Source organism: Pieris rapae, chromosome 2 (assembly GCF_905147795.1).
Source record: "Pieris rapae chromosome 2, ilPieRapa1.1, whole genome shotgun sequence".
NCBI classification, from domain to species: Eukaryota; Metazoa; Arthropoda; class Insecta; order Lepidoptera; family Pieridae; genus Pieris; species Pieris rapae.
The window spans coordinates 3,722,747-3,748,798 of record NC_059510.1 but is presented as its reverse complement, the minus strand read 5'-3'; the positions used below and the strand labels follow the sequence as shown (position 1 = coordinate 3,748,798).

Sequence of the window (26,052 nt, the reverse complement as noted above, 5' to 3'; positions counted from 1 at the left end):
TTATTGGTATTGGCAATGACGTGACGACTGTCGGACACTGAAGATTCTTAAATGGTGATTGGTGCACGATCTATCATCTATCATAAAATATTAATGGTGAATTGAAAATTATTGAAATACGACGGAATTTTATATTTATATTTAGTGATAGATGTTGGATTGTTTTCTTCCTATAACAACTTTCATTATATTGTTTAAATGTAAGTACTTCAAATCCGGTAATGTTTTTTATAGTTATATCTGATATATGTATATTCCATTCATGCACCAAAAATGTGTATTTTTATTTGTATGTAGATGTTGTTTGATTTCTGAGATAAACTATATACTAAAGTGATTCCTTTTTTAAATCTAGGCAATCTAAAATAGTAATGTATGACACACCAATGATTTCTTTTTCTCTTTATTTCTGTATTATTTCAAGGTCCTATCTAATGCCTTAGTCGAAAAATTTCCAATTGGTTCAGCAGTTTTAGTATGAAACTATTAGAAACCTAATTTTGTGCTTACAACATAAAACAGTAATACATATTTAAAAAATATTTTGTTATTATTTTAAATCTTCATATTTATTTAATTATAAGTAATCTTACAGCTTATACTTATACATATTCCAATACAATACAGAAATCCAAAACATATTACATTACATAGATAAACAATATAAGTATTTGAAACAGAAAAATGTAATATCTTCATAATAGTATATAAGTTTGTTAATATTGGTTAACTGTACTTAATTTGGTAGAAATTGATGTTCAATGCTTTAATTTTGTAAGATATTGGTTAAGTAATATTACATATAACAATTGATAATGTTTTTATAGGTTTAGTATTATTTTTGATAATTTAGATTTTCAATATTTATTTTGTTGTTGAACATCTTTCAAGGCTTTTAATAGCTTCTCACATAGCTCTATTCAAATAAAGTAAGTGAATGTGAACAGTATGAACAGTGTGAACAGTGAATACAGTATAAACTAATGAATTTTCAGATAAGTTAGGCCTTGCCCTAATAGAATTTATTAAACTATATGTAGCTTATACTTAAATGTATAGGACTATTCTTTTACTGAACTTAAACAGTTTGAAATTAAGGTTTGGCCAATTCAGCTAGTGTCCAAATGAGTTTAATCAATTAACCAAAGTAGTTGAAATGAGTTTGTAAGATCTGTTTGTCACATTAAATTTTGAACTATATAAGATTCACTCCAGTACATATAACTGTAACTTAGTGTATAAGGTATATATAATATTCCTGAACTAGAATATAACTTGATTGCAACATTTGCACATGATACTGTCTCCATGCTCATAATCATGTCTCCAGCGGCTACTGAAAAAAAAGTGGTAGTTAAACACCGATTAAAAAATGGTGGATAAAAGACTAAATAAGTTTAAATCAGTTCACATAAACATAACAACAAAATATTAAACTACCAGCCAGTTTACCATCATTGGGCCATTCCAAAATTCAGCTAAGTACCTAGGTATGACACTGAATACCAAACTGGATTGATGGAAGGTACAAAGAAGTATGATAATTTGAATATTCGTAATGGTTGCTCAAAAGAAATGCCACATTATTTGTACAAAATATATTATTGATGTACAAACAAGTTCTGAACTGACCTGTATGGTGGCCAGCTGTGGGGCTGCACCAGCTGGGAATCGGGGAAAACAAAGTGCTTATGGGCCAATGCTTTATAGTACATTTGCAATAATGACCTCCATTGGGACCTTTATGCAGAGGGCGTCGCCACAATAATTAAAAAGGCTGCTCACTGTCTGGAGCCCACGAACATAGGCCTCACCATCACGTAAATGTTGACGCTATTAAACTTCTTTACACCACAGACCTAGTTTCAAGACTGAAAAGGACAGTACCATTTGTATTGGTGAATTAGTGTTTGTGCATGTTAGTCCTAAGTGCTAAATAGTGGTAAGTGAAAAAATTTACCACAAGAACAGAGTGTTTTCCCTTAAATAGAGACTGAGTCATGTTATAGGACACTTTCTTATGTTAAATATCCGTCTTAGTAAATTAGTTTATACTTATATTATGTAAGTTAGGCTAGATTGTAATGTTCCTTGTTGTCTGTTGGAGACATATTAAAAAAAATAAAAAGATCTTCATTGAGAATGTAATGGCGCCTTTATGAAATTGTAGATGTCTGGAGGTCACAAACATCGTTACAAGAACGCAGGCCTCAGTGCTGACGAGCTGAGACGCCGACGTGAGGAAGAAGGTGTACAGCTCCGGAAACAGAAGCGAGAGCAACAGCTCCTTAAGAGAAGGAATGTGAATATACCTGCACCTAATGCACCAGATGTTGCATTGCAGGTATGTTTATTCTACTGTTCTCTACTACCGTATCTTAGATATCTTAGCTCTGAACTTAAATTATTTATAAAATAATTTGATATAAATAAGTTAAATTACTGGCTAAATAGGCCATATTTAATGCTTCATTATGGTGTATACAATTATAGATACATATTACATATATAATTTTATTAGGTAATAAAATAAGAATTTAAGAGAATATTTCTGAAATACAGAAAATACACTCAGTCTTTTTTTCTATTAATTTCAGGATGACTTAAATGTTCCGTCATCTGAAGACATAACTCCGCAGATGGTGGAAGCTCTCTATGGCGACAATCCCCATGACCAAGTTATTGCAACACAGACCTTTAGGAAGCTATTAAGCCGAGAGCCTAATCCTCCCATAGATGAAGTCATAAGGACTGGAATTGTTCCTAAATTTGTTGAATTTCTTGTTAATAGTGCTAATCCCACATTACAGGTATTATTTAAATTTATTTTGAGATGGATAAATGGGCTATTTAGGTTAAAATTGTAATTAACATATAATGAGATCTGTGCTATTTGTAAGACTTATTTTCTCTATAATGATATTTTTTTAATTTATGTAATAGGCAGTAGGCTCACCTGATGTTAAGTGATACCGCCGCCCATTGACACTGACATTGCCAGAAGGCTCGCAAGTGCGTTGCCGGCCTTTCAAAAATTGGATCATTACTTGAATTGGTTCGGAAATACTTCAGTGGGCAGCTGGCAAAAATTGCCTTAGGAAATCTATTTATATTAATAAAAATATTAATATAAAAACATAGCTAATAATTATATTTAAAAAAGAGTTGCGAAGAGTTCTTCTCTTCCTGTATGTATGTGTACATTATGTTAACAACATTAATTAATGATTTTGAATTTCGATTTTTTTTAAATGACAAAAGAAATTTACCACAATCTATGAATGTTAATTTTTGTATTGCCATCATTATGGAATTTAAGTTTAATTTTGTTGATACGTAGCATTTACACGAAGTACTGTGTCGCAGTGCAAAAATCATATTTAACTTGCAATAATAGTTTTTGCATGTACTAACATTTCCAGTTCGAAGCGGCGTGGGCTTTGACGAATATTGCGTCAGGGTCGTCAGAGCAAACGCGAGTGGTTGTTGAATGTGGGGCAGTCCCTGTTTTAGTGGGGCTGGTCAGTTCCGGGGCTAGTGATGACGTCAGAGAGCAAGCTCTGTGGGCACTTGGGAATGTGGCTGGTGATTCCCCGAGGTGTCGTGATACGGTGCTCGCGGCTGGATTGTTGCCGCCATTATTAGAGTGAGTACCTGTAGGCCGTATTCTACAATGTATTATCTTAAAATTTCATAAAAATAATGTTTAATGTGTATCAGTTCGTGTCACAGATACACACTTTAATTTTGCATTTTTCGATATTTCACTATTGAATTTTTTGTCAATTTCTTACACGAGTGAACCAGTGAAGTCGTGCGATCTATTTCAAAATGTAACAAATAATAAAAAAGAATTAAGTTACCTTGAGCGTTACATTTGGTACAACTTGTATCGAACAAATTAGTCTGTGTAAGGTCAAAGATCTGTGAAATGAAAGTGAGGTTGTAGTTTCTGTGCACCAATGGATTTTTACGTGCGCACGAAATGTAGTTTTTAATCCGCCCAAAGTTTATATTTGTTTTATCTATTTCTTATAGTAGTTTTAGTAACCATTATTATTTTTTATTTACTATATTCTTTTACACGCAAATCTTCCAAGACATACTTACTGTAAAGAATTACTAACATTGTATGTTTTTACTATTATTACTACATTTTTGCGTCTGAGGCGCAAACTCACTGTTGTGGTCTCTGTCAGTATGACCAGCGCTGTCGAACACGTCTGCTTCACAGCATAATGCTGAGCCTTGTAAAATGAACTTTTTCGTTTTTTTTCTTTCCATATATTTTTTATACTTTTTGAATATTATTATCGTTTATTGTGTGATTCGTTAGTAATAGATGTTATAACATAAGATGTCTGCTGTGTTCTGTCTTAGTGCGTATTCTACTTTCGCTTATACGATGCTGGAAAACATTGTGAGGAATCCGCCATGCCTTAAGGTGGCGAATATTTGCATGTATATTTGTTCATTGTGAATGTTCGCGATTCGCCAGTGCTCCATCCCACCCACGTTACAGGCTTTGTTATAACAAAAATGGTTTTCAGAATTTTAAATAAGTATTCAAGACTATCCATGACCAAAAATGCAGTTTGGACACTGTCAAACTTATGTAGAGGCAAGAATCCGCCAACGAACTTTGAAGCAGTGGCCCCTGGTAAGTTTTAAAACACAAAGAAATTTCATATTATATATCACTTATTTTAATTTATCTCCATTTTATTATACATGTCGGTCCCAGGCTTCTGAAATACAATTCTCCAGGAGCCTGGGATTCGTGTTTGTTGTTTCACCTGCTTAAGGCAAGAAATAGAGTTATGTATCATCGTTTTTTTATTCATTAACTATAACACACACTTGATAGGCTGACGAAATAACTATTTTTTTAGTTTATAATAATAATATTTTTTTTCTTTTTTATAAACAAATAATATTAAAATATTGCAATTTTATAAATTAAAAGCGAATAAAGCCTTGTCTTATTTTAAAAGGAAATATTTGATACGGTCTAATAATGACATATAGTTGGTTTAACGTTTGACAGAGTAGATAATGAACCAATCGATATATATTAAGCCTTAATATCAGGTATACCAGTGTTAGCGCGACTGTTACATCACACGGACGCAGAGGTGCTTAGCGACGCATGTTGGGCGCTGTCATATCTCTCAGATGGACCAAACGAAAAGATTCAGGCCGTTATTGATGCTGGAGTCTGTAGGCGACTTGTTGAATTACTCATGTGAGTATGTTACATACAAAAAATATCTATGAATATAATTTAAACTTATTATTTTTTCTTTTTTTTTTTAATACTAAACCTGGACAGACATTTATTAGTACTTAGATGACAATATAAATGTCCCCTCAAGCGTTCAAATTAGTGGAAACATATCACCACTGCACTGACATTTACATTGGACTGTCCAACTTATACCCGAGCATCATCTCAATATAGGTTTTCGAGAAATTCTTGGATATACATAAAACAAACTAAATTTAGCACACGTGCTTGTACGCCTAATAAAATCATCGTCCAATTCCAATAACATCAAATCGTTTTTATGATATTAGAAAAAAATATCTTTGTCAAGCTCAGAGTTCATCAAAAACAGGTCATCAAAAATCATCTTATATCTGTATGTAAATAAAACATTAAGTGGCAATAAACATTTTGATGTAATACATGTATTTACGTAGCTCGATTCGGGTGCTTTTAAATCGATCAGTTAAGGTCAGAAATCAGAAAAAAAGGGTGTATCAATAATACACATTACATATCCAAAGGCACAACAAGTTCACGGTGGTATCAGCTGCTCTTCGTGCGGTTGGTAACATCGTGACGGGAAACGATGCGCAGACGCAAGCGGTGCTGAACTGCACCCCATTAGCGAGCCTTCACGCGTTACTAAAGTCTAGCACTGAGACACACAGAAAGGAGTCTTGCTGGGCCCTGTCTAACATCACTGCGGGTAACGCGCATCAGATACAGGTATAGATAATGTATGACTTTTGCTTAATCTGTGACGTCATTAATGTTGTGGAGATTTTTTTTGTATTTTTTTGGACTTGACTCGCCTAATAAGCTACGTAAAAAACACAGTTTATAACATCCTAAAATTCAGATGTCTCTTTACGTAAAATGCAATAAAATACTGCTGTTCTAATAGTTTCATAATTATTACAAATCATTTTGACGTATACGTCAAAAAGCTTTTTTAAAGCCGGATTCAAATATAGTCATCAAGGCATATCTTAATATATATAAATCTCGTGTCACAATTTTTGTCCTCAATGGACTCCTAAACCACTTATTTACCGATTATAATAAAATTCGCACACCATGTGCAGTTCGATCCGATTCGAACTTGAGAGATAGGATAGTTTAAATCTCAAATTATAGTCGCAATTTTATTTTATTGCAAATTATTTGTTTATTATTTGATAGTGTATCTAAGAGATGGCGCTGTGTTAAAAGTACCAACGTTTCACATAAGCTATCACCTTACTCATCAGTTCCCTTGAATAGCTTACTACTGTGTAATATAACAAAAACCTTAGGCTACAGCAACGCTTGGCCGAGTCTGCTAGTATATGTATAGATGTAAAATATTTACAGGCTGTAATAGACGCAAATATCTTCCCGACTCTAATAGACATTCTGAAGCTAGCTGAGTTCAAAACAAGGAAGGAAGCTGCGTGGGCCATCACTAACGCTACCAGTGGGGGAACTCCAGCGCAGATTAGGTAAAGGCTCCTTAAATAACATTTGTGTAATATTTTGTATGTTCCTTACAGTGTTTTAAAAACAATTTCGGTTTATTTATTTGTAACTTTGGAACCTGTAAATTGTTATTTTTCATTATGTTAAGTATTGGCTAAAAACCCCGAGAAAACGCTGCTCTATACAAGGTTGCGTAGCACCAATCCCAGTGACGTACCATGCACGTAAACAAACCGTTTTTTGTGTTAATTATCATTCAATATTTAACACATATTGTATTAGTCTTTATCGTTTCTCTCTCTGCCACCTGACTGTCATTTAAAATCAATATTTATAATTAGTGATTTTTTGATAAATTAATTACTTTTTTAGTTATGTTACTACCTAAGGTTTTATGTTGTTATTTTCAAGCAATGACACACTTAATATTTGTCTTGCTCTCAGCTTAGTCTGAGGCTGTCAAATACAACAAACGTCATATCGAAAATATGGTTTGAAAGTACCAAAATCGAGAAGTCAGATTAATTGACGTTTTACGGTCCTTGCATTTTGAGTGTCTCAAGAATTTAAAGCCGAGCATTCTAATAGGGATATTTTGGCTACAGCCTAGTTACGTGAAATTACAAAATTGCTTACTTATTTTTATTCTGTGAATTATTTCTTTATAGCTTCAAATTAAAGTGCTTTTTACCGCATTACATGTTATACAATCAAATGTTAAATAAAAGTATAACGTTAAAGAACATTGACACAAAAGTCCACCAAGGATATTTGGATTTGTAGTTAAAACCCAAATTTACTTTCATAATTTGGATAAATTATTTCTCGTATGATGATATATTTTTTATGACAGTTATCTAGTGGAACAAGGCTGTATCTCGCCGCTCTGTGACCTATTAACCCTTACCGATGCGAAGACAGTGCAAGTAGCCCTCAGTGGACTAGACAATATCCTCAAAGTCGGTCAACAAATGGATCTTCCCCATAATCCCTATGCTGTCATCATCGAAGAATGCTTTGGTATGTCTTTTTTATTATAATTTTTTCACATACAAGCAATTAATGAAACCCAACTGTTGAGGTTAACAAGATTTGAATTTAGTTAATATCGTTTAAAACATACCCGAGTAACTATACCAGGAATAATCTATTCCATGATGTAATCTCGAGTAAGTTCATAGTCGTTTCTCCACGTAATCGATAGTATACTTGCGCTAGGAATAACAGAGAACAGAATAGCAGAGAGAATGGTGAACGAAAATAATACTCGGCAAATAAATGTTGTTCTACACAATGGGATAGTGTAAGAGCATACATCATGTCAACTCGATGTTGCCGTATTATAGTGTGAAAAAGTAGCTGTAGGCAGGTGACAAACGACAACATTTTTTTTAATTTGTTTGTTTTTATCAATCAAAAGTTGTTTATTTAATAATTGTTTAAACGTTGCATTGTACAATGCCAGACTATTTCGTACGTTGCGTTACATAATATTAAAACACATAATAAATATTTGTGAAATGACAAAAATCAGGTGATTGGACTGACTGACGCCATTACATTATTCTAGGAATAGCTTGGTTATTCCGTGCGAAACGGCGGTATAGTAAAAAAATCCGAATAGGTCCAGTATTCTTAGAATTGTAGATGGTAAAATTGATTTACTCTCGATTTACTGACGATTTATTCTAAGATTAACTCTTGTATGGTCGAATCCACCCTAAGGAAAATGTTTATCCATAAATTTTTGGAAAACTGAGTCATGTCCAGATTAGTATTGATGCTGAACCAGACATCACCAACTTAGCCTCAACTCAGCGCCAATTGAACTTAAATCTATTTTAAGACTATGTACTCAATGTAAAGGGCAAGATTAGATTGTGAATTTAATATTTTGTAAAATTTACAGGCTTAGACAAAATAGAATTTTTACAATCGCATGAGAACCTCGATATATACCAGAAGGCGTTTGAAATGATCGAGAATTACTTTGGCACTGAGAATGAGGACAGCCGGCTCGCTCCGGAGGTGTCTTCGACGACGGACCAGTTCAATTTCACCGCGGACCAAGCGGTACCGATGGGCGGATACCAGTTTTAAACGCTTATATTGTGCAGTATGTATTTTAGGTAATTAAATGGTTCTTGGTGGGTTAGGCAGCTGCGTCACCAGAAAAAATGTCTCAAATAATTTCTCAATTTCATATAAAAATCCAATAATCTTCTGACATACGGGAGACATTCTTGCACTTACGCCCGAACCCAATAATTAATTCACAATCTCAGATTGTTTTCAATCCGACCGTGACAGTTGATTGATCTCCTATCTGCATCCCAATATCCAAACCCTACGAATACATTCCATTTTTGGCGACGGATAGATTGCAATCTCTTCGCTATTGGCACACTTTTATCAATATTTGGATTTAGATGTCTATCTCAGATAGTGAAAAATGGTTTGAGATAGGTTATTGGGTTTAGGCGTAAGTCACGAATCTCAGGGTAGGTAGAATTTGTCCGCTTTGAAGAGTGCATTCACCGTGACGGAAGCATATAATATTCCGTACATAAAATCCCCACTAATACTATATAATTTTACTGCGATTATTATATTACAAATAAAATTTCTTAATAAATATGTAAATTTAAAAATTAACGCTGAGGAAGGATTAATAAGAAATAACCATTATTAATAGAATACTTACAAACTAAAATTAACTTTAGAGATAGCAAGGCGAAACTGTGAGTAAAAGAAGGATCGCTATTATAGCATTTAAATAATGTTCGATGTTTTACTTATTTTATTTTTTTGTTATTCTTATATGTATAGATATACTTTAGTAGTGTTTTTGTGCAATTTGAATAATAATTTATTTATTTTTCTCCCTTAAACATTAACAATAATAATTAATAATACAGTGACAGTATTGGGAGACTGGTTTCCAAACTAGGTAAGAACCTGTGATGTGGATAACCATAATATATGTAGGAAATATATACACACGAGGAATTATTAAATGTTTTACTACTTTGTATATATATGTTTTTGCTTATTTATGGATTTTCAGATACCTAACAAGGGAAGGGTGTGCTTTCGCGAGTTGTCTACACCAGAGTGTAATAATATATCTGTATTACTTCGCACCAATAACGCATATATGGTAAATTGTGTTCATTTATCTGATTTTAGTAATCGCTTATATCATCATTTTGCAACTGTAGATATCAGTATATCTAGTACAATTATTTTATTGTAAAAAATGTATATTTTAGTTGGCAGCAATTGCACTATTTTTACTAATCTTCAATATATGTGATAAATATATATATTTGTTAAATAATTGGAATCCAATTACTATTTTTTTTCTTGCTTTGTTTAATGACGAATTATGAATTGGAAACGAAAACGACTGTCACGCGCTGCAATCATATTACCCAATAAAATACGTGCAGTTATTACTATTGTTTTATTATGAATGCCTCTTTTTAAATAAACCAGTTGTCTCTTTTCTTTATAGCGTAAAAGCAATTTGACAGAGAGAGACGAATGATTACTTTAGTTCAATACACTTTGCATTACACAGGAATTTTTTAAAGAACGGTATTGTTATTACTTATAAATGGTAGACTAGAGTAAATATTCCAACTTTAATTTTTACCTTATAAAATTTGAGGTTTAATACGCGCCATCAAGAGTTCAAATGCGCTGTTTCTAAATAATAAAAAAGCAATCAATTTCACGATGAATTTTATTTAACTGGTATAAAATACACAGTACCTGGATGATCGAGCTTTGCTCGGTATTTTATTTTTATAAATTGTGTTTTCTTGAAATTATATTTAAGTACGAATTACAGACTAATAAAGTGTTGAAATATGAATATAATTATCGAATAAAGATAATTATATTCATATTTGAGTTTTTATTTGACTGACATTTTAAACGAGCAATTCTATGTTTAAGTTGATAAAACACGAATAAAATGACATCTTATAGAGATGATTCCTAGATGGATTTGATAATGACGATTTATCGCCCCAAAAACACCCCGTATACTAAATTTCATCAAAATTGTTGGAGCCGATTCCGAGATTCCAATTATATATATATACAAGAATTGCTCGTTTAAAGATATAAGATTAGATAAAAAATAAAATTTGATAGAAACAACAATAAAGATATAATTGATATCTATTTTAATTTAATATATCTATCCCGGTAAAACATTTTAAAATACTGTTGTTCTTTTGGAAATATTCAAGTCGAACATAACATTCCATAAAGATATATTGAATATAAAACATTTCAATCTTTATACTCTAGACTACTACATTACCGCTCAGCAACAAACTACTGTTAGGGAGCGTTCAAGTATTTCGTAACGAATTTGAGGGGGGGGGGGGGAATAAAACATTACGATGCGGGACGGGGATTGCATTCAGCGAGTCGAGCCAATGCCTCCTCGCGCGAAGCAGCCCCCACCAAGGGCTAATAGCCCGCCCCCGTACCCCCATGGGTCATCAGCAGGGTCCGAACCCGCGCACCACTCGGAAGGGGGCATATGCCCCGAACGGGCAGTAATTGTTACATCCCCCTCGCGAGGGATGTAACAATTACTACCGGATTGCATTATGCGTTATAATTTCCGACACTTTACACCATATAAATGCTTTTTAAAATCACTTTAAATCATTTCAAAAATCACCAAAAATTGCGTGACGATACTAATGCGATTGTTAATAACTACATATTTCAAATTATGTATTACTCCAAAATTTATTGATGATAAAAAATATCCTCCTGAATTCTAATTATTTAACTAAACTCCAACAGGTTAATATAATATAATAAATTCAATTATCACATAAGTACTACTTATTAACTATAATACTCATGAACAATGTAATAATAACAATTCTATAAATAATAAATACTACACTTATACTAAAACTTCAGCCCCATGTCATTTATATGAGTGATAACTTTAAGAACAATATGTTCCTTGTGTATGTTTTCCCAAAATAACATTCGATTATAAAATGGATTTCTTCCTTTTGTTAAATCTGAGCTTATACTCAAAAAGTTTAGTTTATTTTCATTCTCTACAGAATCCCATGTGATCTGTAAAAGTTCATCATTGTCTGTAGGAGTAGGATTTCTGAAACAAAACCATTATTTTTTAATAATTGCAAAATCTACATAATATATGTATATTCTTAACCTATATTATTTGGGAAATAATTGAGTTTTTCTTTTTAATTAATTTATTTGAGGTTGTCGACGCTGGACGCACACTAATACATCGCTACATATAGATTTTTTTTTTAATGTGACAATCTCTGATATGCAAACATACAAAAGAAAATAAAAATAAATTAAACAATTAAATTATAAAAATCTATTTAAAAGTGTGTGGCCTCTATGAATATCCAGACCCAGTCCGTTTATAAGAATGCTTAATCTGGACATCGGTTTTGTCAAACGCGTTCTCCGGAAAGGAAGGACAAATGGAATGATGTTGCCTGGGTTATCTAGAGGTTACACGAAATTTAAATTTTGTTTAAAGGTTGGGGTTATCAACCTAATTTTTAAGTAGCTTATTTCCAAGCGATCCATGAATTAATTTTCTAAGATTGTCCCACATCTTAAAGTGCGCTGGCCTGGTTTCAAATGGTGTCAACTTTTTTTCGAGATGCCACATTAATATTTTTAGTAAGCGCTCTAGTTTTAACATAATATGCGTCCAGACAACTGTACTAGTGTTCTCGGCACGAAACTATATATTCTCATATATATACATATATATTTGTTTCGGTGTTTTGGATTCCTTTAGTGTTTCTTAGGACAAAACCAAGATTATTTACAATAGTGGGCCATTACACCCACGATGAGAGCCCCGTGGTAGGTACACACTCAATCGAAAGCGTTGCTAAAGTCTGTGTAAATTGTGTCAAGTTGGAGACCACGATCTAATATATAAATTCATTAATCAGTGTAGTCAACTAGGTTCGTTGTGATTGATCAACATTGCATACATCAATACTGTTGTAATGCTATTAACTGTTTAAAGGAGTGGAGACTCAAGTGTTTTAGCAAGGGAAGAAATAATAGAAATGGTTCTATAATTAGCTTCCAGCCCTTTTTCCCTCGACTTTTAAAAAGGTATCAGAGCCGGCACCCTTATACTTCCCTGAGTGTATTAGTTTCTTAAGTTGAGTTTGATAATTCAAAGCCGGCGAACACATAAACTGTAGGTACCTACTATTATCCAGTTTAGAACAGAATTTTTTTGTTACTTATTTTGGCTTAAATTGAAGTTGTGACTATGAGCGTGTATTGCTTTAAAGTGTGTGGAAAATAAGTATACTAAGACTTGGTAGCCATCTAAGGTAGGTACAAGTATAAGCATATAAGAAATAGCCGAGGGGTAAGAAAAAGTGCCGCTGCGATTAATTTTTAAATAGGACCAAAAGTGTTAGGAATAAGTGTCAATCTTGTTTTCTATATCAAAAATATGATGCTAATAGTAATCATTGGCAATTTTGGCATCTTTTGCTTAGTAAAGTCGGCTCTAGCAGCGTTTCTTCATTCTTGTATTTTTTATAACTCTTATTTTATTCTCTCCTTCAAAGTAAGTTTCGACCAAACCATGGAAGATAGTGATTTTACTGGGTTTCCATAAAGGTTAGAGATCAACTTTATCAGGTTCTCATTTGTGTTTCAGGACTGCATTTGAATATTACTGTGACGGAGATATTGTTCTATATGTATTATTGTATCACAGCTTAAGATCATTGATGCAGCCTTGAAGATCGTCTTTTTCCCTTTCCAGTGCAGTTACTTTAGACTTAAGGAACTCGCTCTCGTTTCTTACTTCAACTTGATGTCCGAAAATAAGTTTAACTGACTCGTTCATAGCAAATAAATGTTTCGAGAAGGGGTCAAGTTCTTTCTGGAGGGTCTTTATTTTATGAATATCATCGCGGGTGATTCCTTGCTCACTAACTATAGTTCGTGACTGGCATTCTTAGTCACTTTGAAGTATAAGTCTCGAATTTGAGAATTGTTATCGTGCAAGCCTTTACGCAATTTTAGCACATACTCAGTGTAAGTCCATATATTTTTCATCTCGGATCTAAAACAGCTGTCATCAAAAAACATGCACGCGTAATTGGTATAATTACGCTTTGAGTACCGGCAAGATTAGAACCAATGTTTCCTTCAATGGGCACACAACAACCCCAATTGACACCGGCAATAGTAGAGTTTGATTAAGATATGGAAAACGGCAGTATTGACCTTCAAACCTATTTCGATCCACTTACAGCTTACCTCCTTCCTGCACCTAGATTTGTGAAGGACAAATATCCCCACACACAGTTAATATTTAATTTAAATAATTGTACAAAAGACGCAATACCAAATTCCACCACAAAGTCATTACTTTAATCTTCGTCTAAATCTTGCAGACGCATAACAATAGATTATTTCAATATAAGATAAGAACTGTACAATCAGTTATTAAAAAATTATTAACAATACATACGTTATTCGGTAATAAAATACAGATAGTTGACGTTGAGCGTTATTCGCGCCAGCACCCGGCAAATTGTTGTTAAAAACAAGTGTATATGATATGCATATTTAAGGTATGCTATCCGTGGCCTTCCATAGCAAGTTTTGTTAATTAATTCTAAAATAGCACTTAATTTTGAATATTTGAACCCATTCAATAGATACGTAATTTGAATTTGTTGTCGGAAAATACAATAGTTGTTATATTTACTTACCCATATTTTGCAAAATTTGTCCACATTTTGACACATCTATCCCTTGTAGTGAGTGAAATACAACTTCCCTTGTAAAAAGAGCCATCTGAAGATTTTATACCAAATAGAAATGGAAGCTCTGCACCATGTCCAATAGAATTAAAAAAATCTAATTCTTTAGGCACCAGCCATTCTCCAGCATAGTTGAGAACATAGTAGTAGATAGGAAACTCAGGGGAAACTTTGCTATGTATTCGTATTGTTTTGTCCAAGTAATAATGAAAATAGTAATCTGTGAGAAACTGTAAGTATTGTTTTTGGGTTTGTTCATTAACTTTATCTACCCCAACAAAGTAGAATGATAATATTTGTTGGCCAATTTTTCTTAGACAGTCACTGTTTACATTTGCCAATGATTTAGGGACCAGATGTTTGACATCCTCATTGTATTTATTATAATCCTTATAAAAATCATCTTTTAAATATTGTAGCACCTTAGCTTCCACATTGTTTGTGCCAATCATCATTGGAACTTTATTAAACTTACCAGAATTAAGTATTGTAGCCGGACTTTTGCTTATAAATGTTGGTTGTCCTTCAAATTCATTTTCTATAGAAGGCTTGAATGGTGAATCAAATACATCATTATCTACTTGATATTTATCAAAAAGAAATGTGCTATAGGTTTTCATAATGTTGTAGCCTGATAATTTTCTCATTTCTTCAACAACTTCAAATTTATCTGTTTTCTCAATACCCAGATGTTTTGCTAAGGTCATGGCAGTTTCAACTGGATTCTTAGCTAGAGACCATACATTTAGGGCACTAGAACTTTGAACAATGGCTTTATGAAACAGACCACCTGCCAAGGGAGATAATGTCATAAGATGTACAATTGCACCTCCTGTACTACTTCCAAATGCAGTTACATTGTTAGGATCACCACCAAAGTTACTTATGTTGGCTTGAACCCACTTAAACGCTAAAATAAGATCCTTTAATCCAACATTTCCCGGTGCAGAGAAATCATTTATTGACAGAAATCCAAATGGTCCCAATCTAAATCCACATCTTACAAAAACTACTCCTTGATTATTTAAATGAGTTGGATCAAGAATTGAATCTATATAAAATACAAAGTTGCAGCTTCCAATCCAAAACATGACAGGAAGTGGTTTGTCAGGTTTAATGTTTGGGGAGGATACTTCTATATAAAGACAATCTTCAGAACCTAACACATCTTGATTAAGAAAGAGTGACAGTGGTACTGGTGCATCTTTTGTGCAATCTAGTATATTTGTCCAAGGCTTTGAACATTTGGGAGGCTGAAATAAAGAATTATTTATATATAATTTCAACCAGTATAAATGTTTTATCTTGATTAATGTGTTCCAATTTACTTTTAACCATATGATAATATTATCTACTTGTCCTCCTATTAATTATAAATAACAACAATTTAATATTACCATAAACCTTAGATTTCCAACAGGTGGTTCAGCATAGGGTATGCTTTTGAATTTGTAGTATGTCCCTTTATCTCTTTTATCAATGTATCCACAAATCCATCCATTTTTTGTCTGAACTATACATTTTTCTTGCTTGGAGTTCATTCCTATAGTGCAATTAGGTAATCTTTACGATTTTTGTGAAAAAATGCATAAAAAATAATAAAGTTTTCATCTAATAAATAAATGATTTTTGGTAAATTAAAAGTATTAATTTAAATCTTAGTAATTATTTGTTTAGTTATGTTATGGTATTATTTTATCTATATAATGTTTTTCTAATATTTATTAAAAATTGTTATGCATATTATAACTCACCATCTTCTTGAATAATTTGATCCATATTTATTTTTTTCTGAGCATTTGTATTCTAAGATCAGTATCAAAATCCATATCTCATAGTAAATCTTATCTGTAGGTATAGTATGAAGTTGTTACACTGGTGCAGTTATTTTACTTACTCGTAAACATAAACCACAGTTATTACTTAATATTGCATGTTTTTAATTACTTATTTTAAATAATAAGACTATGCATTCAAGCCAAAATATGGATTATGAAAATGTTACACTATAATTTAATTATATGAATTATGAAATCATTTTTTATTTTTTTTTATTTATTTATTAGCCGGATACGAAGTCTATTGGCACTTTAAAAAAGGTATAACAAAACATCTTACAAAAATAATTATACTAACTTAACATTATATACAATCAAATTATATAAATCAATGAGCTTTAAATTTTCTCAACTTATATAATAGTAAATAGATTTGCATAAAACTGGACATTTCAGTAAATCTTGGACACGGTGGGGAATTTCTATTTGTAGATTTCTATTTCTAGATGATTGACATTGATGACTACCATTTGCAGTGGGTGATGAAGATAAATCTGATCTTGTCAGGTTATGTGAGTGTAAGAATTTCCAAGTTTAGTCTGATTATTCTCATCAAAATCCAGCAACTTCATAAAATCCGTTACTAGTATTAAACGTTGAAATTTAAAGGTCGGGCAACTCAAGGTGGGTGGGATGAGTGTGTCTTATTTCCTCCACAGTATGTACATCTGTTATTATCTATAATTTTAAAACGAAATAAATGGCTTGGAGTCTGACAGTGGCTAAACCTCAAACGATTAATAATGGTTATAAATTTATATTCATTGGCTCCTTTAAATTTATCATACCAAGGTTTACTTGAAAGTTCTTTTTGGATCTCTGCATACTATGGTCCTCATCATTATTTGAATTGACGATACCATCTAAAATTTCATTTCCCTTGATACCCCTATGAGGTGCCCAACCCATTGAAATGTTACTGGAGTATTCAAAGATGTCAATACTTCTCTTAAATTACAATAAATAATTATTTCTATAGTGAATATAAGATTTGTCTAAAGGCATTAACACACTTTTTGAATCTGAAATTATGAGGATGAAATCATTATTCTGATTTAATGCTGCCAGCTTCCACAAATCCCTGTTGTCGAATTAAATACATTTGAAGTATTTTTGTAAAATAAGAAATAATATATGCTGGGGCCGCTGATAATAACGCTATTGCCCCGAAATATTTATTTCACATCATAATATCTTTGAGGAAATAATTACCTATTTAAAAAAATTATAGCAAAAATTAATAATCTCCACCTTCATAGCTGGTAAAAAGGAGAAGGTTTATAAGGTAAAGTTAGAACGAGATGTAACGCACTAGGAGAGTCTGTCAATCTGCCAAAGGAATGTCAGACGAAAAACGAGCCTCCTGCCCGTTTGGGATTTTTATAATTAGCTGTTTTAATTATGTATGCATTTACAGTTTACGCATAATAAAAGACAAAGGAAACTAATTGCGACATAACGTACTTAAATGATTAAAAAGGCTATTAAATTTACAAAAAAAATCAGAATAAAATAAAAAAAAACAAAATCAAAAAATATCTTTATTCATATAGGTAAACATGTAAACTTATGAACTAGACCAGTGTCGATAATTTTTGAAACCAAAAAAAATTACAGTAGGATGAAACCCATTAGAAATGCAGGGGAATATGATCAAAATGAAAGGAAAAATAAATTACGGTCGATCCGAGTTCGGGAAGTGGGAGGGGGGTGACTTTTAAGGGGGAAAAATTGTTTATCTTGATTTCCGGCGAAACTACCAGTCCTATGGAAAAAAGATAAATGGCAAAGTTGTAGGTCATAAAAAGATCTACAACTTTGGTATTTACAATTTTTTCACATAACCTCAAAATTTAGGTGAAAAATTCAAAAAACCAAGTTTTTAGTTTTTTATTTATATCTTTTTTAAAAAGTTTTTTTTTTCTACGAAATTTGGTGAAAACTTACCTTATTATGTCCCAAATATACTGTAATTTATTTGATTAAAAATATTTATTTTTTCGTCTCATTTTAACTTAATATCAAAAAAGCAGCCTAATTTTCAATCGAAAATTCTGACGTCAAAATTTCAGCTTTTTTCAAAAAGTTTGGGGGCTTTTTGTTCGTTGAAATATCTACTTTCTGATGGTGTAAAAAAAAATATACATTACTATAGGAAATATTATTAGAAAATGCAAAAAATTGAAAAAACCTCAAATTCGAAAATTTTCTTTTAATTATGTACAATTTTGAGGTATTTATTAAAATTTACACTTTAATTACTCAAAAAACGTAAGATTTCATGCTTCATTGATAAACGAAAAAATTGCAAATTAAAATATACTTCTATAATTAACAAACAAATAAGTTAATAAAGTTAATATTTAATAAGACATCTACAATATTTTGAAAAAGTTGTAGAATCTTCTGTAAATAATATTTGTAGATGCCTATTTATTGCTGTTTTAAGATAATTTATATACCTGAGTGACCTTCGGTGAATTTTAGCCCAGTGTAAGTTATTTCATTGAGAAGTGGGGATGGACCTAGGAGGGTCTGGGCCTTACTACATACCTGCTATTTCGTAGCAGCTGTAAAAACCGTTAGCCAGTATTCGAGATACAGAGTAGTGTACAACATCGTTTTTAAAAATACACCTGCAGGCTGAGTTACTCTAAGTGATTTGTGAGAAATTTACTTTATTCAAAGAAAAATTCAAAAGTCACCGAAGGTCACTCAGGTATATAAATTATCTTAAAACAGCAATAAATAGGCATCTACAAATATTATTTACAGAAGATTCTACAACTTTTTCAAAATATTGTAGATGTCTTATTAAATATTAACTTTATTAACTTATTTGTTTGTTAATTATAGAAGTATATTTTAATTTGCAATTTTTTCGTTTATCAATGAAGCATGAAATCTTACGTTTTTTGAGTAATTAAAGTGTAAATTTTAATAAATACCTCAAAATTGTACATAATTAAAAGAAAATTTTCGAATTTGAGGTTTTTTCAATTTTTTGCATTTTCTAATAATATTTCCTATAGTAATGTATATTTTTTTTTACACCATCAGAAAGTAGATATTTCAACGAACAAAAAGCCCCCAAACTTTTTGAAAAAAGCTGAAATTTTGACGTCAGAATTTTCGATTGAAAATTAGGCTGCTTTTTTGATATTAAGACTCTAACATACGCCGATGACTTTGAGGATTTGACCTCTACTACAAACAATAATTTACTAACGCCATCTAGTCTAACAAAATAGTGAATAGTCTAACAAAACTACGTGAATACGAAACCAATTATTAGCTAAATATAAAAATTTATAAATAAATATTGGTCTAGAAAAAATGGTGGCTGCCAATTATTTAACTAGTACATACATGATTTTTTTACATGTTTAATTCGTTCTGAGGTTAAAACTTTTTAATGTCAGTATTGCTAAAATACCGAAACCGAGTCATCATCATCAGCTGACGATGGACTCTGATGGTTGGTACTGGATCTCGAGGATGGTAAGCAGTAGACATACCGTCATTGAGCTCGTTGTAATCAGCTCAGCAAGACGATACAAGAAATGTGACTATATGAACCTGATGATGGACTCCGAAGGTGAGTAGTGGATCTCGAGGATGGTAAGCAGCAGACATACCGTCATTGGGCTCGTTGTAATCAGCTCAGCGAGACGATTCAAGAAATGTGACTATATGAACCTGATGATGGACTCCGAAGGTGGGTACTAGGTCTCGAGGATGGTAAGCAGTAGACATACCGTCATTGAGCTCGTTGTAATCAGCTCAGCGAAACGATACTAGAAATGTGACTATATGAACCTGATGATGGACTCCGAAGGTGAGTAGTGGATCTCGAGGATGGTAAGCAGCAGACATACCGTCATTGAGCTCGTTGTAATCAGCTTAGCGAGACGATACAAGAAATGTGACTATATGAACCTGATGATGGACTCCGAAGGTGGGTACTCGGTCTCGAGGATGGTAAGCAGTAGAGATACCGTCATTGAGCTCGTTGTAATCAGCTCAGCGAGACGATACAAGAAATGTGACTATATGAACCTGATGATGGACTCCGAAGGTGGGTACTGGGTCTCGAGGATGGTAAGCAGTAGACATACCGTCATTGAGCTCCTTGTAATCAGCTCAGCGAGACGATACTAGAAATGTGACTATATGAACTTGATAATGGACTCCGAAGGTGGGTACTGGATCTCGAGGATGCTAAGCAGTAGACATACCGTCATTGAGCTCCTTGTAATCAGCTCAGCGAAACGATACTAGAAATGTGACTATATGAACCTGATGATGGACTCCGAAGGTGAGTAGTGGATCTCGAGGATGGTAAGCAGCAGACATACCGTCATTGAGCTCGTTGTAATCAGCTCAGCGAAACGATACTAGAAATGTGACTATATGAACCTGATGATGGACTCCGAAGGTGAGTAGTGGATCTCGAGGATGGTAAGCAGCAGACATACCGTCATTGAGCTCGTTGTAATCAGCTCAGCGAGACGATACTAGAAATGTGACTATATGAACCTGATGATGGACTCCGAAGGTGGGTACTGGGTCTCGAGGATGGTAAGCAGCAGACATACCGTCATTGAGCTCGTTGTAATCAGCTTAGCGAGACGATACTAGAAATGTGTTATATGAACCTGATAATGGACTCCGAAGGTGGGTACTGGATCTCGAGGATGGTAAGCAGTAGACATACCATCATTGAGCTCGTTGTAATCAGCTCAGCGAGACGATACTAGAAATGTGACTATATGAACTTATTAATATTTAATATTAAATAAATATTAGGTAATATTTACTATAATACCACTATATTTCTTTGAGTTTATTGAAAAAATAATCAATTTCAACGATTCGTCTTCCAGTTGAAATTTTAAATATTTTTCTTGGTTCTGAAACCTACGAGTGCAGCATGTTATATCTAAGCCCGAAAATGAAATCAAAGTCAATCAGACCCAGTACCCACCTTCGGAGTCCACCATCAGGTTCATATAACACATTTCTAGTATCGTCTCGCTGAGCTGATTACAACGAGCTCAATGACGGCATGTCTACTGCTTACCATCCTCGAGATCCGGTCCCCACCTTCGGAGACCATTATCAGGTTCATATAGTCAAATTTCTTGTATCGTCTCGCTGAGCTGATTACAACGAGCTCAATGACGGTATGTATACTGTTTACCATCCTCGAGATCCGGTCCCCACCTTCGGAGTCCATCATCAGGTTCATATAGTCACATTTCTAGTATCGTTTCGCTAAGCTGATTACAACGAGCTCAATGACGGTATGTCTACTGCTTACCATCCTCGAGATCCAGTACCCACCTTCGGAGTTCATCATCAGGTTCATATAGTCACATTTCTAGTATCGTCTTGCTGAGCTGATTACAACGAGCTCAATGACGGCATGTCTACTGCTTACCATCCTCGAGATCCGGTCCCCACCTTCGGAGACCATTATCAGGTTCATATAGTAAAATTTCTTGTATCGTCTCGCTGAGCTGATTACAACGAGCTCAATGACGGTATGTCTGCTGTTTACCATCCTCGAGACTCAGTATCCACCTTCGGAGTCCATCATCAGGTTCATATAGTCACATTTCTAGTATCGTTTCGCTAAGCTGATTACAACGAGCTCAATGACGGTATGTCTGCTGCTTACCATCCTCGAGATCCACTACTCACCTTCGGAGTCCATCATCAGGTTCATATAGTCACATTTCTAGTATCGTTTCGCTAAGCTGATTACAACGAGCTCAATGATGGTATGTCTAATGCTTATCATCCTCGAGACTCTGTACCCACCTTCGGAGTCCATCATCAGGTTCATATAGTCACATTTCTAGTATCGTCTCGCTGAGCTGATTACAACGAGCTCAATGACGGTATGTTTACTGCTTGCCATCCTCGAGACCCAGTACCCACCTTCGGAGTCCATCATCAGGTTCATTTAGTCACATTTCTAGTATCGTCTCGCTGAGCTGATTACAACGAGCTCAATGACGGTATGTCTACTGCTTACCATCCTCGAGATCCAGTACCCACTTTCAGATTCCATCAGGTATCAGGTTCAGCAACTTATTTTACTTGGTTGTACAAGTTGCACTTGAAACTTGACAACTCTAAATTTGAGTTTTGTTTGGGTAGGTACTTATATACATATACTTATAACATACAATAATTTTCGAAGTTCATGTCCTCGCCTCACTTGATATTTCTTTTTATATTTTGGCATTTCTAAAAAAATCCGCGGGTAAAAACTAAAATACGCAAATATTTAATTATTATTGGCTTCGACACACAAGCGTAGTCCTCCCGTCGCAAAGCGTTGAGGTGGACTGAAGACAAGCCGCATGCAGGGCTCGCGGGTGTGAAATTGCGGAGGGAAGCCCATTGCGCTTGAGTTTATTTACCTTTTATTACTTTCCATGCCCAGGAAACGAATTAATACAATTTTTTTTTTATCAAAATAATAATATATGCTATATCTAATAATACGTGTAAGATTAAAATAAATCGCATAAACCGTTTTGGAGCGAATTTGTAATTTATGTCTAATCTACGGTTCGATGGTAAATTTTTTTTTGGGAAATTGGTATTGCTTTTATCTTTTTTGATTTTATCAATCGATACAGTAGGCTTCAACCCACAATATATATTTTTTTCAAATGCATATGAGCGACAGTTCTTCCAACAATTTAATTTAAACTAGGGCTAGTTGACCGATTTGAGCACTGTTCAAGCCTTAAGTTAAAATGAGACGAAAAAATAAATATTTTTAATCAAATAAATTACAGTATATTTGGGACATAATAAGGTAAGTTTTCACCAAATTTCGTAGAAAAAAAAAACTTTTTAAAAAAGATATAAATAAAAAACTAAAAACTTGGTTTTTTGAATTTTTCACCTAAATTTTGAGGTTATGTGAAAAAATTGTAAATACCAAAGTTGTAGATCTTTTTATGACCTACAACTTTGCCATTTATCTTTTTTTCATAGGACTGGTAGTTTCGCCGGAAATCAAGATAAACAATTTTTCCCCCTTAAAAGTCACCCCCCTCCCACTTCCCGAACTCGGATCGACCGTAATTTATTTTTCCTTTCATTTTGATCATATTCCCCTGCATTTCTAATGGGTTTCATCCTACTGTAATTTTTTTTCGTTTTTTACTATTTTTGAAGGCTTCGGCACTGGTCTAAACGTCAAGAAAAACAAATTAAATTAATTGTAAATTTACATTTACAACCAGTTCGCAAGTCAAGGGCGTAGAGCGAGTTAGAAGAACTGGCAAGAAACTTTCCGCCACTCTTTTTAATCACCATGTTTTTTATTTTACACAACGTTTGTAAGGAGGAGCTGCAACATTTTTATAACCTACTAGAAAAGATCATTCAATCTCAATGATCTGACATTAGCCGAAGTTCAAACATTATTTACTGTGTTTAATGTTACAATTAAATAAATTGTAACACTTTAAAACTTAATGAATGAATTTAAAAAAAAAAATACACTTTGTAAAAAGGAATATTACAAATTAGAGGATTAATGGTCCTGCTCCATAGGCCAACAATCGTAGGGCCTTGACAAAATCAATTGGTTGTTGATCTAATTTTACATATTTTTTACATCTAGAATCATCAGTATATTTTATGTAACGTTCAAAAGTGTCATTTTAGGTGGTCTAATTGGAATAAATGATTTGATTTCACATTATTTACGTAGCTCGACTGCTTTTAGAAATCGATCAGCGAAAGTCCCGAATTAGAAAAAAACTAAAATTATAAATAGGTAATATATTTTACATGTCCGCAGGGACAACTGGTGTAGTAGCTGCTCTTTCAACATTTTTTCATTGGTAATATCCTGACGGGAAACGATGCGCAGACGTAAGCCGTGCTGAACTGCTGACTGCACCCCGATAGCGAGTGTTCACTCGTTACTAAGGCTACTAAGAGTCTTGCCGGTATCTTTCTAACATCAGTGTGGGGAACGCGCATCAGATACTGGTATAGACAATGTACAATTTTTGCATAATCTATGACGTCAAATTTTGCATTTATTAGTACATACTTGAGTCCGTGCCACTACTGAATGCCGATGCGCGGCGCTGGCGCGGTGTACTAAGATATTGCTAGTCCTAGACGTATTTTACCCCAACGCGAACGTAACAAAAATAATATGAATGAACAGATGTTTTATCATAAAACGAATAAAATAATATTTCACTGTCTTACTGTTATAGAAAATGTCTGTCCGAATATATCGGTGACAATGATTAGGTGTCAAAAACTTAGTTCTTACTTGAGAATTATATACTATTCATCAATGTTTAATACCAGATCTTTTTACAGTAAGTATAGTCATCGTGATTTAGTTTCATAATATCACAATCGCTATCATTTGTATCTTGAATTTCACAAACAGAATCAGTGTTGCTAGCACTCGCTGTTGATATTATGAATCTCTCCATTGCCACATCAATCAGTCCATCGTTATTGAAGTATTCGTCTTCTATATGTTCCACATGCTTGCACTGAATACGCCGATCTTCAGGTGATGATGCTTTCAAAGCGGCTTTTGTCAGCTCCATTATTTGCTTTAGGTCTTGAGCTACATTTTTCTCAACCACGTGTCTCAGCTCCATTATTTGCTTTAGGTCTTGAGCTACATTTTTCTCAACCACGTGTCTCAGCCAGACTCCATTTTTTTGTATGGGATTTAAGTCGCAATGATAAGGGCGTAGCTTTACCACATCGTAATTGTGTTGCTTTAAAAATCCATCTACTTTATAAACCGGTTGTTCTTTGTTGGTTTTTATTATGACACATAAAACGGGCTTTATCCAGCTCTCTTAATTGCTTTTCTTTTGTCTTAACCATTCCTGCATTTCTCTTTTCAAGCTTGCCACTGTAGGTGGTTTATTCATCTGGGTGCAGTGATATGGTGCGTTGTCTATCACCACCAATGTTTTCTCAGGCATGTTAGGTACTACTTTCTCAGCCATCCACTTCATTTTGACTATTCATGTCGTCGTGATAATCGGCTGAATACGATTGTGAACGAAATATCGAAAGCGCATTATCAACAAACCCGTGCACAGAACCGGCATGTGCATTTATAAAACGTTTCCCAACTGATTCGAACACCAACAATCCATTATCCTCTTTGTTTTGGCAACAACTGGATACCCATGTAAGTGGGATGAATGTAGGTTTCATACAAGAATATCACAGGTCTCTTGTCCACTAATATATATTTTTTTCATTCTTTCGATATACCTAGCACGCCAGGCAGTAATATTTTAGCGTTCAATCATAGCCTTACGTTTTGACTGACAGCGCTTGAATCGGAATCCTATTCTTTTAATATCCGTCGTAATGTTGTATTGTTCCCTTGATAGTCTATATCTCGTTTTAATTCCAGGCGCAGTAAATTAACAGTAGGCAACTCTTTCTTCACAACATAGAAGAAATGAATTTTCTGGTAGATAAAAAATCCATATCATCCGATTAAATTTTTCTGGACGGCTTTTCACAGGAGTAACATTTTTTTCAAAGTGCTTGCTTCAACTTTTGCTTCTTTTGTATTATTATATAATATATATATTATGTAAAGAAACTCAGA

At 33.6% G+C, this 26,052-nt stretch overlaps 2 protein-coding genes across 4 annotated transcripts; one reads left to right on the top strand and one right to left on the bottom strand.

Annotated features, from left to right (window-relative positions):
• Window positions 1-19: 19 nt before the first annotated feature.
• LOC110996439 (importin subunit alpha-7) lies at window positions 20-10,182 on the top strand. Of its 2 annotated transcripts, none has more exons than XM_022264101.2 (11): window positions 20-200; window positions 2,171-2,344; window positions 2,598-2,810; window positions 3,423-3,646; window positions 4,551-4,660; window positions 5,092-5,245; window positions 5,791-5,995; window positions 6,623-6,750; window positions 7,581-7,747; window positions 8,637-8,843; window positions 9,795-10,182. In XM_022264101.2, exons 2-10 carry the CDS (start codon window positions 2,171-2,173, stop codon window positions 8,825-8,827), a joined length of 1,566 nt encoding a protein of 521 aa, XP_022119793.1. In that variant the 5' UTR covers window positions 20-200; the 3' UTR covers window positions 8,828-8,843; window positions 9,795-10,182. The 2 variants fall into 2 exon arrangements, with proteins under 2 accessions (XP_022119793.1, XP_022119792.1); XM_022264100.2 differs by having other exon boundaries at window positions 8,637-8,856.
• A 1,004-nt stretch (window positions 10,183-11,186) lies between these two features.
• Window positions 11,187-17,155, bottom strand: LOC110996445 (juvenile hormone esterase-like). 2 transcript variants are annotated; one of them, XM_022264111.2, is made up of 5 exons: window positions 16,874-17,155; window positions 16,323-16,416; window positions 15,966-16,111; window positions 14,518-15,821; window positions 11,187-11,885 (listed from the first exon to the last, which is right to left on the bottom strand). In XM_022264111.2, the coding sequence occupies exons 2-5, from the start codon at window positions 16,345-16,347 to the stop codon at window positions 11,672-11,674; spliced, it is 1,689 nt and encodes a 562-aa protein (XP_022119803.1). In that variant the 5' UTR covers window positions 16,348-16,416; window positions 16,874-17,155; the 3' UTR covers window positions 11,187-11,671. The 2 variants fall into 2 exon arrangements, with proteins under 2 accessions (XP_022119803.1, XP_022119802.1); XM_022264110.2 differs by lacking the exon at window positions 16,874-17,155 and adding an exon at window positions 16,705-16,849.
• Between the last annotated feature and the right edge of the window lie 8,897 nt (window positions 17,156-26,052).

Coding starts and splice junctions, on each gene's coding strand:
- LOC110996439 (XM_022264101.2), top strand. CDS start 2,171: ATGTCTGGAGGTCACAAACATCGTTACAAGAACGCAGGCCTCAGTGCT. Junction 2,811..3,422: donor GTGCTAATCCCACATTACAG/GTATTATTTAAA, acceptor TAACATTTCCAG/TTCGAAGCGGCGTGGGCTTT. Junction 6,751..7,580: donor GGAACTCCAGCGCAGATTAG/GTAAAGGCTCCT, acceptor TTTTTATGACAG/TTATCTAGTGGAACAAGGCT.
- LOC110996445 (XM_022264111.2), bottom strand. CDS start 16,347: ATGGATCAAATTATTCAAGAAGATG. Junction 15,822..15,965: donor TTGGAAATCTAAGGTTTATG/GTAATATTAAAT, acceptor TCTTTATTTCAG/CCTCCCAAATGTTCAAAGCC. Junction 11,886..14,517: donor ACAAATTTTGCAAAATATGG/GTAAGTAAATAT, acceptor GTTTTGTTTCAG/AAATCCTACTCCTACAGACA.